The 13,008-nt window shown below is 42.9% G+C and overlaps 1 protein-coding gene across 1 annotated transcript in view; it reads left to right on the top strand.

Moving 5' to 3' along the window:
- The window catches only part of DOCK2 (dedicator of cytokinesis 2), a 519,632-nt gene that overhangs the window by 137,022 nt on the left and 369,602 nt on the right, over positions 1 to 13,008 (top strand). Inside the window, exon 26 of the mRNA XM_019534715.1 lies at positions 10,126 to 10,274. Within this exon, the coding sequence (XP_019390260.1) occupies positions 10,126 to 10,274 (149 nt within the window). The remainder of the gene's footprint in view (positions 1 to 10,125; positions 10,275 to 13,008) is intronic.

Raw genomic sequence — 13,008 nt, 5'->3', positions numbered from 1 at the left:
GTGGCTCTGTCCTGCACCCTGCACCACCCCACCTGGGCAGCACCTGCCCCATCCTCTGCACCACCCCAGCCCCAATCCCTTGCTCACTGCATGGGTCTAAAACTGCCCTCCCCAACGCTCCTTCCCTCTCCCCTCCCTTCCACTACAACAAACTTACCAGCTGGACACTGCTCTTCAAGCTGCTGGGCTGATATTGGAAATTGGATCCGTATTGGCTGCTAGACCTCCTTAAAAATCAGCTATCAGTATCAACCCCAAAAATCTTTGTTGGTGTACATCTAGAAATACCCTCTGTATCTTATCTCTTTCCTGTTTACTGTAATCATCTCTTCTCTGGTTTTCCTGCTTCTCATTCCTTTTCCATACCAGATTACCAAACTGTTGCTTGTGAAATAATAATTTTCTACATTGCACGTCTTTCCTTGCTCTACATGTAGTGATAGTCAGAAATTAAGTACTAGCCCATTGCTTATTTAACTCCATAAAAACACTAAATGTTTCTATCACATATGAGAGGTTTGTTTTGGTTGGAATAACTTTCTAGTGAAGAGTAGCTATAGCTGAAGGAACATATACTTTGAAAGTAAGATGGCTTGACTTGCATTTTGGGGCAAAATTGAACATTTTGACTTGGGACAAGATGAGGAGTAAGCAAGCTTAATCTTAATTAAACTAATGTGGGTTTAGTTGTTAGTTTGATTCATATCCATCACAGCTTCTGCTAAAGTTAACTCAGCAGGATATGACTCAGAGGCCATATGACAAATATTGCATTTACTTTAAAACAAGATGAGGTTTCTTCCTCAGTCAGGATACCAGCCAGCCAGGCCCCTCATCTTATATTTGTATATAAAGAAATCAAATTAAATACATTGTCTATAGTTAAACTGCTGTCAAAAGTAGCATGTGCTCAGTAATGGAAATCAAATATGAAGTTGATTAAATGCAGCCAACACTAAGTGTGATTACGAAACACGTGGCCCATAATAGGCAAACATGCTGATTAGAGCCTATCACAAGAATAGGTTAGTGCAGCCCATCTGAATAAGATACATGATAGTGCCTATTGCACACAGACCCTCTCAACACTGACTTTTTGAAATCATGGCGAGCCACTATATTGAATACATTTTTACTACTTCACTCCCACAGTTGAGCTATGCCATTTTTTTCCCCATTTCTAATGAGTTCTGTTTCTTCACCAGTCTTAAGTGTCTGGCAAACATCATCAAATTGGGCTGGGAGAAAGGGTGGAGGGTGTAGGGCAGAGGGCCAACTAGTTCACCTGAAATCCCTCTTGCTCTCTCTCAGCCTGTTACATATGAGTAGTATGGTGCTACCCTTCATGAGATGGAGCCAGACCAGGTTGCCCTGCACCCCATCTGCATATACATTTTGGAGGATCCCAGGAGTCATGACAAGAACACCCAGTTCCAGTCATGAGTGGGTAGGGGGCTAATTAGCACAATTATCCTTTGTGGGGGATATCTGAAGTGTGCACACATACTGAGCTGTAGGGTCACCATGTCTTGAAATGATGTTGACTACTGAGGTTCAACCCAGTTATCTATATGGTAAATTTTGAGCCTTTTGGCTTTGGACTAATATCAAGCATAGTGGGTACATCTATACATTCCATTAGGGTGACTTGATAAACTCTGGCGCAGTTTGTGTTGGTTTAAGCTGTTCCCAGGTGCAGCATCTTTACATGCTCTTCGGATCACGGCAGTTTGAGCTGGGGTAGAGCAGCCTGGGTTCTGGGTGTTGGCATCAGGTGGCAGAGGGGTTGGCTGGGGCACAAGGGTGCTAAGGTATGTGGCTAGACTGCAGGCAAGAAGATCTTTGTGATGTTGTCTTTTACTCACCCATGGTTATAGAAACAGAGTAAAGGAGCAGCTCATAAACTTCTACGTACATTCCCACTATTAGTTACACAGGTAAATACAGTAAATAAGTGATTCTATCTCTATGTAGTTGTCACTTGCTAAATGAAATTTCATCATTAACATGCACAATTTAGTACATAGCCTGAAGTCTTGAGTTTTTTCTTTGTGAATCTGAACCTAAACTATATTTTAGCTAAAGTATAAAGTTTCCCCAGTGCAAAGCTTTTGCTTGGTTTGCTCTCTTGATATATTTTTGAAATAAAGTTTTGTAAGTATATTTTTTATTGGGATTTACTATCCAATTACATCCTCTCACTTACAAGATACTTGAAGAGAATTTTTATAGCGTCTAGGTTTCAGGCAGCGCTGGGGAGACTTGAAATGGTGAGATGTATTTTATTCTTTGGGGCAGTAAATAGTGATTAAAAAAATTCCCCCTCTGGCAGGTATGACATTTCTCTCTGTGCATAATGTTCAGTACTCATTTTGATAGAGCAAAGGAAAGTTTAGATGTCTGAGAAAACAAGAAGAGTTAGTGAAGGTCAACGAGATGTAGTAAGCTACTCTAGCAGTTGCAAAGCAATTACTCGATTGTTTTGGTTTGTTTTTTTTTCCAACTAAACTATTTTTATTTGATGCAATAGACTATTTGTATAAGTCATTTTATATTTTTAAGACCAGAAAACAGCTTATTCAATATGCTTATATGTATGGAAAACTTCAGGGAAAATCTTATGAGAATCATATATATGCAGTTGGCTCAAATAGGTTGATAAACACAGGCCACAGTGTTGTATAATTATTTATGATTGTATATTAGTTAAATCAGGGCTTTACATGCTTAGATTTATGTATGTGTATATACACTTGCAATTGCATACACTATAGCAGTTCATATATATAATTATACACACACACACATAATATTGTATGTAGTATATACATATAGTATATGTAAGTGGTGTATGTATATCTGTGTATATACTATATGTATATACTATATACTATATTATATATTATATGTGTATGTATATTTTATATATATATGTTTGTGTATATATATATGTATAATTATATATATGAATTGTTATTGTGTATGTATGTGTGTATGTACATATGAATAGTGTTACAGGATGCTTACACAGATTTTATTGTTATGATCAGTACAAAATAACAGAATATCATTATTATTATAAGACATAATTAAGATATTGAGTTTTAATGTAGACAAAGTTTACTTGAAATTGGCAGCAGTTGTATTGTGTATGCAATGATGACAGAATTCTGACTACAGGTTTCCCTCGATTTATGCAGCTCTTTATATGCAAATTCACTCTTATGCGATAAGCATATTTAGACCCATAATTCATTATATGTGAGGTAAATTCACTCTTATTCATTCAGCATAGATGCCCCTCCCCTCCCCTCCCCCCGCTCAAGCAGGTAAGTCTCTGGGGGGAGGGAAAGAGCTATGGCCCTACTCACCTGAGCCCCACCTGCAGCAGCCTCTGGAGCGGCCAGCACCAGCTGTACCATGCCCTGGTAGAGGCAGCTGATGTCGGCTGCTCCCAGGTCCGCTCCAGCATGGGCTGGGGTAAGTGGGGACCAGAAGAGCCCCAGGGATTTATGGGCATGGTGCAGCCCAGCTGCTACAGGCAACTGAAGTCGGCTGCTCCAGCATGGGCTGGGGTGAGTGCAGCTCTGTTTCCTCTGGTTTGCTGCCTTGTGCAGCCCCTGGAGTGGTACCCCTCCCCCCACCCCTTCCCAGCCTCACTCTCTCCCTCCCTCCCTCCTTCACCACCATGGGATTCTATGCCTATTTGTTACACTGTAAAGTGGATTTGCTTTATGCAAGTTCAATTTATGCACCATTTTTCCAGCCACGCATGTACCGTATAAATCCAGAGAAACCTGTACAGTAAGTTTTACTGTTTATCACTTGTATTTTGCATGTTGGTTCTGCAATACCATGAGAGAGGCTTTGACTTCTTTTTGTAACTTATGGATCATATAAAGAACATACTATCCCTGACTTGCGTGTTGTACTTTAGTTGGAACCTGGGATGGTCAATGAAAAATTAAGGCAAAATTCAAACTTTTCATTGTCATTTTGTTGATGGTGAAGGTGGCTCACTGATGCATGTTACTAGCAAGTCAAATGACTTGCAGGTGGGATACTGAGGCCCACATACCCCTCCAATTGGGGTGCATGAGATGGGCTGGTCATATGCCCTTGGTCCATGGTGGCCTTGGGGACCCTTCCTAGGGGACAGGGACAGGGATGGGGACCCCTCTTGGGGAGGAGAAGGAGGAGGGACCCAGGTCAAGGGACAGAAAGGGGCAGAAAGGAAGAGAAGGAGGAGAGGGAGGGACTGAAAGGAAGAGAAGGAGGAATGCTTTATTCCAAAGTCTCTGCTTTTGTATTCTTCTTCCCTCTTAATGACTCCTGATGACTCTTGATCTGTGACCATCTCTGGGTTGGTTGTCTCTCTATGGTCACACATCCACATAGTCTTCCAGGCCTTCTTCTAATTTGGTCTGTTCCCCCAAAACCAGGATTCAGCCCCTGCCCCACTGCTCTGAGGCTTTGTAGCTGGTGTCACTTACCTTGTGTTATGAGCACTATGGTACATGCTTCCTTGGTTCCTAGCCTTGTTTTCCCAGACCTTGTGTCCTTGTTGTGTTAGACAGCCTGTCTGCCTTGAAGGCTGTGATCTTGTGTTATGGCATGTCCCCTCAATTCTTAGGCTGTGTGTGTATCTGTTGGCCTTGTTGTGCTAGACAGCCTGTCTGCCTCCAAGGCTATATGGAACTCTGTGTGTGAGACCCAAGCTCCTTAGAAATCAATTAATTCCTGCTGCCATCTTGAACCTTATAATGCATATATCTATACCTATAAGCCAATTCCCCAAAAAGCAAACCTTTAAATGCCATTTCCAAGCCAACATCTTGGGCCTCTTTGCTTTCATACTATAACGCCACTCACTGTAGGAAAAAAGACTAGAAGCAAGGAAGTGTTGAGATCTACTTCCTGGCCAAAACAAAAGTTGCAATAAGGATGAAGCTGTGCAAAGTTATGATTTTCAACATTTTCTACTGCTGTGCAAAGGACTTTTCAAATACACCTAAACAAAATTATTAGGAGAATGACTACCTTGTTATAATATCCAATAGGGCTGTGCAAAATGGCTGTGTTTTGTTTCAGTTTGGATTCAGCATTTTGGAGGGATAGTGATTCATTTTGGTGTTTCAGATCACTGTCCCATTTCATTTCAACCGAAACTGTTTGAAAACTGTTTTGGAATTTTGACGTTGTTTTGGTGTTTTGGCTATAATGGGGAATCACAAAACTGCCTATAGCCTTGTAATTTCTTGCCTGATTTTGATGAAATTTGCAGGCCTTCTGAGGCCATTAATCCTGCCAAGGTTCAAGGAGATAGGTACAGGGATTTCTGGGAAACTGCACCTCAAATTGCTTAAAGCAAAACTCATGTTGTGTGTGTTTAAAGAGTGTAGGTTGTAGCTGTGTTGGTCTAAGGACATAGTGCAGACAAGGTTCTAAGAGACAATCTGATATCTTTTATTAGACAAATTGGATAAATTCTTCTTTGCAAGCTTTTGAGTTTAAAAACCCTTTGTCAGGATGAGGAAGCATTTGCAGTTGCTACATGTGCTCTTCCTGAATGGAAGGAATAGTAAAGAAGCCAGAGGCTGGTGTGTAATGCAGGCAAGAACCAAGTGAGTGAAAATTAAACTGAGGCATCAGGGGGTGAGAGAGGCCGGTGGGGGGGAGGGGGAATGGAAGAGGGATGTAGCAGGTAAGAGTGGAGAGGTACCACCTATCACCTAGAGAGTCAAATGTCAGGTAGGTTGTAGTGTGTCATAAATCCAATGTCTATATCGAGTCCATGAGTTTCTGTATCTAGGAGGTTGATGAAGTGAAGTTCCTAGGCCTGTCTGTGAAAAGCACGCACAGAAACTGCATATGCTTCCTCAGCCTGATGAAGGGTTTTAAACCCAGAAGCCCATGCCTCACAGATGGGATCCCAGGCAGTTAAGCTCACCTGGACCTCACAGCTCCACTGTAGGCCTCAGGCCTCTCAAAAATATTACAGGTCTGGGCTTTCCCTATCCAGGACTGTGAGTGTATGTAGTGGCTGGAGGTTATAAGATGCCTCCTACCTGCCTTTCACCAGGGAGGTTTGTTGTCCTTGCATTTCTTGGGGGCTGCTGTGCCATTGGCAGTCCCACCAGGCCTCCCAACCCTGGCAGAGTACTTTAAGGTCATGGCCAGGATGTGGGGCCTCCTCCTTCCTCATAACCACAGCCCATACCTCCAAGTTTGTCCTGGCATGGGAGCTCATCAGGCTGGTGATGTAGTGAGTGTCATCTCCAGCTCTGATAGCAGGGCGTTAAATGGTTTTAAAAAAAAATAAAATAGGTGAGGATGGAGTGAGGAGGGTGGTACTCTGTCTGCACATGAAGCTCAGGGAGCCCCAGCAGTGGGAGGTTCACCTTGGGGAACACCAGCTGCTCCACCAAACCAGGATCCAAGGAGGTGCAGTGGGGTGTCACAACATCCCCAGCAATGCTGAACACCCTGTCTCTTGGAACACTGGTCAGTGGACAGGACAGGTGTTCTTGGGCAACTGTGGCCAGATCCTGCCATACCTGGCTGTGGGTGGCCCAGTAGGCCAAGGGGTTGCAGTCCAGTGGCTCCACGTCTTCACCAAAATAAGTAGCCACCAAGGCCTCCACACTACCTGCCCAAGGCTGGGGTCTGGTGCCTCTGGACCCCACCATTGAAGTCATGTCCTTGGCCCACATTGGCAGTGGCTATTGTGGAGGAGACTGGCTGCTGCTGGGAGTGCTGGCACAGGAAAGTGGATCCCCCTCTTTCATGTCCCACTGCCTGCGCCCTTCTTCCTCCCAAACTCTGTTCACCAGCATCTCCGTCCAGTGATCCAGGATTTTGCTGGTGCACACACTCCCCTTCACCCTTGGGTCATACACGGCCACCAGCACATGGACTGCAATGGATCCAGCCATCTCTTGATGCCCTCCCTCAGCCACTTCACCAGTGCCTATACTTCTGGTGACAGCAGCTTGCCCCAGCCAGGAACATCTCCATTTGGTTCTCAACTTCTCTCATCATGGGGATCATCTGTCTAAGGAGTGCATTTGCAGCACTGACAGTCTTTGTGATCTCAAGGAATGGCTTGAGGACCACCAAGATCTGGGAGATGCTATCCCACTCTGTTTTGTTAAGCAGATTCCAATCTCCCTGATGAAAGCCTTCTCATGGACGGCCTTCTGTTGCTCCACCAGCCTTTCCAGCATGAGGTATGAGGAGTTCCACTGGGTCTCCACATCCTGGATGATTTTGTGTTATGGGATGCTCAGCTCTGCCTGTTTGTCCTGCAGCATCTTTTGCTCCTTGATGCTCCAGTGGAAGTAGCCCACCATCTTCCTGTATTTCAAAATGAGCTGGCCGGTTGTGATGGCACCATCACTGGCAGCCCTGTCCCCCTCCAACGTGTCCCTAACTATGAAGTGGAACTTGTGTGCCACACAGCAGATGCCAACAAAGTTGGCATCACAGGCCACCTTGACCATGTTGGCACTGTTGTCAGTGACCATGAATCCCCGGGTGAGCTCACCCTGCTGGACAAGCCACCCTGGCACCAAGCAGTTCATGGCCCCCATGATTTCCCTTGCTATGTGGGACTCATCTATCACCTCGACTTGAAGGAGAGCCCACCGACAGCCTAACTGATGGCACCAGTGCCTAGTGAGGATGAGGTATGCATGATTTCCACCCCGGCTGCTCCAGATGTCCAAGGTGAAGTGCAAGGCCACCTGCGGACCTGCCTTGTGCACCTCCTCCCTCAAGTATGCCCTGCATGCCTCATGCAGGGAGGGCAACACCATCCTGCTGAAGGTGGTGCATGCAGGCACTTGGTAGGATGGGGCCATGAGCACCATGAGCTGTCTGAACCCTGGCTGCTCAACTAGTGAAACAGGCTGGCCATCCACAGCAAGCATCTCCCTGTTGCTCTGGGTGATCTCGCTCACCTTTGCAAGATGCCCCTGCTTTCTGTCCATCTTTGCCCCACTGTTCCAGGGTGGCCTGCTTCTGCTTCTAGGGGATGGGGGCTTTGGAGCAAGAGGGGGACTTCTTTTTGGGCACGTTCCCACTGGTGCCAGGCTGAGGAGAAGCAAGGACAAAGGGGTGGTGCTTTCCTAAGATGCATCAGGATCCCTAGGGTGCTGAAGTGTTTTAGCTCCTTGCCCCAGCTGGTCTTACATTGGCAGTGCAGGTAGTTAACATATATTTGGGATCATCTACCACCTCAGAATGTTCCCATACCACACTACTCCCTCACTTATGGGGTGCAGGTGTGGATTTCATAGATTTCATAGACATCAGGGCTGGAAGGGACCTCGGGAGATCATCGAGTCCAGCCCCCTGCCCATAGGGCAGGAAGTCAGCTGGGGTCATAGGATCCCAGCAAGATAAGCATCCAATTTACTCTTGAAGGTGTTCAATGTAGGTGCTTGAACCACCTCCGCTGGCAGACCGTTCCAGACCTTGGGGACTTGGACAGCAAAGAAATTCTTCCTTATGTCCAGCCTGAAACGGTCTTGCAGGAGTTTGTGACCGTTTGACCTCATCATTCCTTGGGGCGCTCTGGTGAACAAACATTCCCCCAGATCCTGGTGGTCACCCCTGATAAACTTATAGGTGGCCATCAGATCACCCCTGAGCCTACGCTTTTCCAGGCTAAAGAGTCCCTTCTTATCAAGAGTAAGATGCAGGCTGTGCATTTCTAACAATATTCCATTTCTAACATATCTATAAATGTCTTGGACAAATATAACAACTGGTAAGGAGGATGGGATACTATGAGTGGGGCATGCATTAAGTCCACCTGTAGAATTCACTTTAATTGTGAATACTTGATATCTGTTAGAACCCAAAATGGCTACTCTTTTGCAACAACTGGAGCTTCTGATGTCATCCTGGAAGACTGACCTACATATATAGAATAGTTGGAGCAGTTTTCTGAAGGCAAATGATTGCCCGACAGAAACATATAACTATATTATATGGTTTTCAGATAGCATTAGGCTAATTTCAAAGTAGAAATTACATCTGTTTTGAGTGAAAGATGGTTAAGTATTATGAATAAACATAGTTTATCCCCTTCTCTGCCTCCCCATCCTTTCCCATTCTTACATTTGAGAAATCAAACAAGCGGGCCAAAACTTCATACTGGGGTTGTGTTAAAAAGTGTCCATCAGTTTGGGACATCTGCTAGTGTTTTTGTTTTAAGATGGATCCTCTAAAGATGCTGCATACAGCTGAAATATATAACAGTATTTTATTTTCCTGCATGTAAGAAGAAACCTCTGTTAAGTGGCTTCTCCTCAGCTGCATTCTCACTGTTTCTATATATCCTACTTGCTTACTTGTATATACTCCATAATGAAGTAATACTTAATATTTTGGATCTTTAAATGTTCAAAAGCAGTTCTGGCAATCTTATCCTTCATCCTTAGTCCCTGAACCATTGTCCTTAAATAGCTTATTTTAAATTAACATACAGTACTGTTTCAACCCATGTTTCCAGAGAATATATTTAAAAAAAAAAGGGGCAAATGTTGGCCCAGCTGCCAATATGACCTTTCTCATTACATGCACTGTTGTTTCCTTGTCCTGGTGGGCTCTCTTTTTGAAGCATTTGCACTAAGTAATTCATGGTATAAAATTATAAAATGAAATCCACTTCATTTTTAAACAATATTTTACTATATGTGCAAATGTGAACTCTTCAAAATTATTCTTCCAAAGGAAGAAACAAAGCATGTGGAGAGAAAAACCCACATGTCACTTCAGAAATTTATAGAATGCTCTGCAGTATGTACAGGAAGTCAACAAGTTTTCACCAACAATAATGTCCGCAGCAGCAAATAGCCTTCAGAATTTAGCTGAATACAATCTAGCATTTTATCTTGACTTTGTCATTTTTATGTGAAGTGGATTGGTGAGACATCTGGCTATCAGAAGTTAGAGAATCTTTGAGGCATGAAAGGGAAATGGAGAATGCCAAGGTAAAAGAGGTTCAAGTATTAAAGCTGAAAAAACGTTTTACTTCACTATTTCAAGAAGGATTTGTTTGTCAATAACATCTGATTTTTTCATATTTTTCTTAATAAATAAATATTTTACTTTCAGAATGCAGAGACATTTTGCTTCCAGTGATTACAAAAGAACTGAAGGAATTACTGGAACAAAAGGAAGAGCAACAGGCTCATGTCCATGAGAAGAAGTACTGTGTTGAATTACTCAACAGCATCCTAGAGGTTCTTAGCTGTCAAAGCCCAGTAAGTATTCATGTTGATGATGATGTAGTTGACTACAGCCTGTAGTGAGGGCTGAGGTGATTGAATTATAAAATATTGATGCTGATAAATCTCATTTTATTTCTAAATATAAGTCAAGGCAAATTAAATTAACCTATTTATCAGAGGATGAAATTCTACAGTAGCGAGGGCATCAAGGGTGGAATACAAAAAAATGATATTTTTTTATTTTCAGTTTCTGTTCCATGTGGCTTAAAGTCAGTGTTGTAAATCAGTATTGTGTCACTGAAGGCGGGGGGGGATTGCATCAGTTTATTCCAGCTAAGGCTTCAGCATTTGTAATTTACGTGGTTGCACTTCAACTATGATTAAGGGTTGAAGTATATTATAACATTTTCCTAATATTTGTACTAAATCAAATAGTTTGAAGTAGGATCTGTTTATAAAAAGATCTTTACAATTTTTTTAACTATCTAAAATGTATTTTATACTGACATTAACTAAAAAGCTTGCAAAGAAGAGATTCAACTTCATATGGTGTATCAGTTTCACTGGCATTATTTTGGACCTATAACTTGGTGTCACTGGAGAAAGTGGTGCATTTCTTTATGTGGTAATAGCACTTAACTTTGACATAGGACCCATTTTCTAATATTCTGCTTTCTATAATCTTACTTTAAGTCCTTTTCTTTTTTCCTGGCTGAATGATTAACTTAAGTTATTTTTGCCACTGTCCTCTCCAAGCTTCAGGATGAAGAATTAATAGCAGTGGGTCCAGGTCAAAATGTAATGTGGAAAACATGACTGAGTATGTTCTCCTTAAGTAAGAGCACTTATGAATTAACCCCTTTTAGTATTCTGCAAGGTCTGATGGGGGTTTTGCTGCTGCTTTTGAAGAATCTTCTGGAATGTACCTGTAAACCCTTGTATTAGGGATGCAGTAGGTTTTTTCATGTATGTATGCTTTATTCTGAACAGCTGTAATGTTCTGTTAAACTAATATTGGACATAACGTACAAACTGGAAAGGAAGTCAAATTCATTTTATCTTTTCATTTTTAATAGGGCTGTCTCTCAGTGACAGGATTAGTACTGTATGTTCTTGTCTGTTCTATTTAAGAACATAAGACCATCAAAAGTGCTATATTGGGTCAGATCAATGATGCAGCTAGTCCAATATTCAGTCCCCAACAACAGCAGGAGTGGATGTTTTAGTGAGAGAGCACTGAACTGCATCAATCTAGTGTTAAGCACTGGGATGCGGGTGGTCTTATGTAGGAGTTAGTTACCCAAAGCACAGGTGTAGTTCCAAATAATTCCCCAGGGGTCTGTGATTTGGAGGGATATGGTGTTGGAACTGGATTCAGAAGCCTTAGCTAAGGTCAGAAGCTGAAACTGGAGACAAGGCTAGACAAGGTTCAACTGGGTTCAGAAGCCAAAAGCCGGACTCGAAGGTCAAACCAGAATTAGGAGATGCCAAGAGTCTTACTGGAGTCAGAAGCTAGACTCAGCCAGGATTCAAAACCAGAACATTAGGAGGAAGGTACACAAAGTCAGGAGCTGGAACTTTCATCTTTGCCCAGACAAGGAGACAGCAGGCTGGGCCTGGCTTTTAGGGGTTGGAACGGGTAGGGCTTGTTGCCTGTGCCTTCACTGGACTGGTTGCCTTAATTGTGTCACTCAGCCCACCTGACACCAGGGTGCTACTTGTTTGGGACCAGATACTGATTGGGACCAGCTGGGTCCAGGATTCTGGCCTGACCTCACTACATATTGAATCCCCTGTTCATTACCCTCACTGGCATCCAGCATTACCCTCACTGGCATCCAGAGATGCTAGAGGAAGCATCGCTAACTATTCTGTTCAACAGCCATTAATAAATCTATAGTCCATGAGTTTGCCTATCTAGTTTTTGAACCAGTCTATGCTATTTGCTTCTACCACTTCCTGTGGCAATGAATTCCACAAGTTAGCTATGGATTGCATAAAAAAAAGTACTTTTTCTTGTTTACTTCTAAACCTATCATCTATTCATTTTAGTTGGTGCCTCCTAGTCCTAGTATTCTGGGACTGGTGAACAACAGTTCCCTGTTACATGGTCCACATCCTTCATGATTTTATAGATTTCTATCGCATCAGATTTCTGTCAACATTCTCCATTCCAAACTGAAGAGACCTAGACTTCGTAGTGTCTCCTGGTATGGTAACTGCAGCATCCCTTTGATCATTTTAGTTGCCGTTATACCTTTTCTATTGCAACTACATTCTTTTGAAACTATAACAGTGCACCATATTCGAGATGTGGGCGCACAGTGGATTAGTATAATGGAATAAAGATGTTCTCCATTTTGTGTTCAATTAGCTTCTTATGACACTCAACATTTTATTGGCTTTTTTGGTTGCTGCTGAAGTTTTTAGAGAACTTCAGTGACTTTCAGATCCCTTTCCTGAGTTCTCTGTTTGCTTATATTGTAAAGGGCAAGCATTCTGTGTTGAGGAGTTTGTGACCCCTTGTGGAGCTGTTCCCAAAGACACAGAGTCACTGTCCATCTCAAAATTTATTCAGCATGCTGGGCACTCTGAGCAAACTCAGTGGCCCCGAATAAAACTGTTAGAGGCGATTTATAGTTTACAGACAAGATGCGCGCACAGGTGGGAATTTTCCACTGTGAAGGCAAACAAGATGTTAGGTCAGTGTGGGAAAACTCTTAATTGTTTCAAAACTGGTTTTTGGCTGCGTGTTAACTAATGGGGG

Source organism: Crocodylus porosus, unplaced genomic scaffold, assembly GCF_001723895.1.
Source record: "Crocodylus porosus isolate Cpor-Errol unplaced genomic scaffold, CroPor_comp1, whole genome shotgun sequence".
NCBI classification, from domain to species: domain Eukaryota; kingdom Metazoa; phylum Chordata; order Crocodylia; family Crocodylidae; genus Crocodylus; species Crocodylus porosus.
The sequence above is the reverse complement of the archived record's forward strand: the minus strand, read 5'-3'. Positions and strand labels throughout refer to the sequence as shown.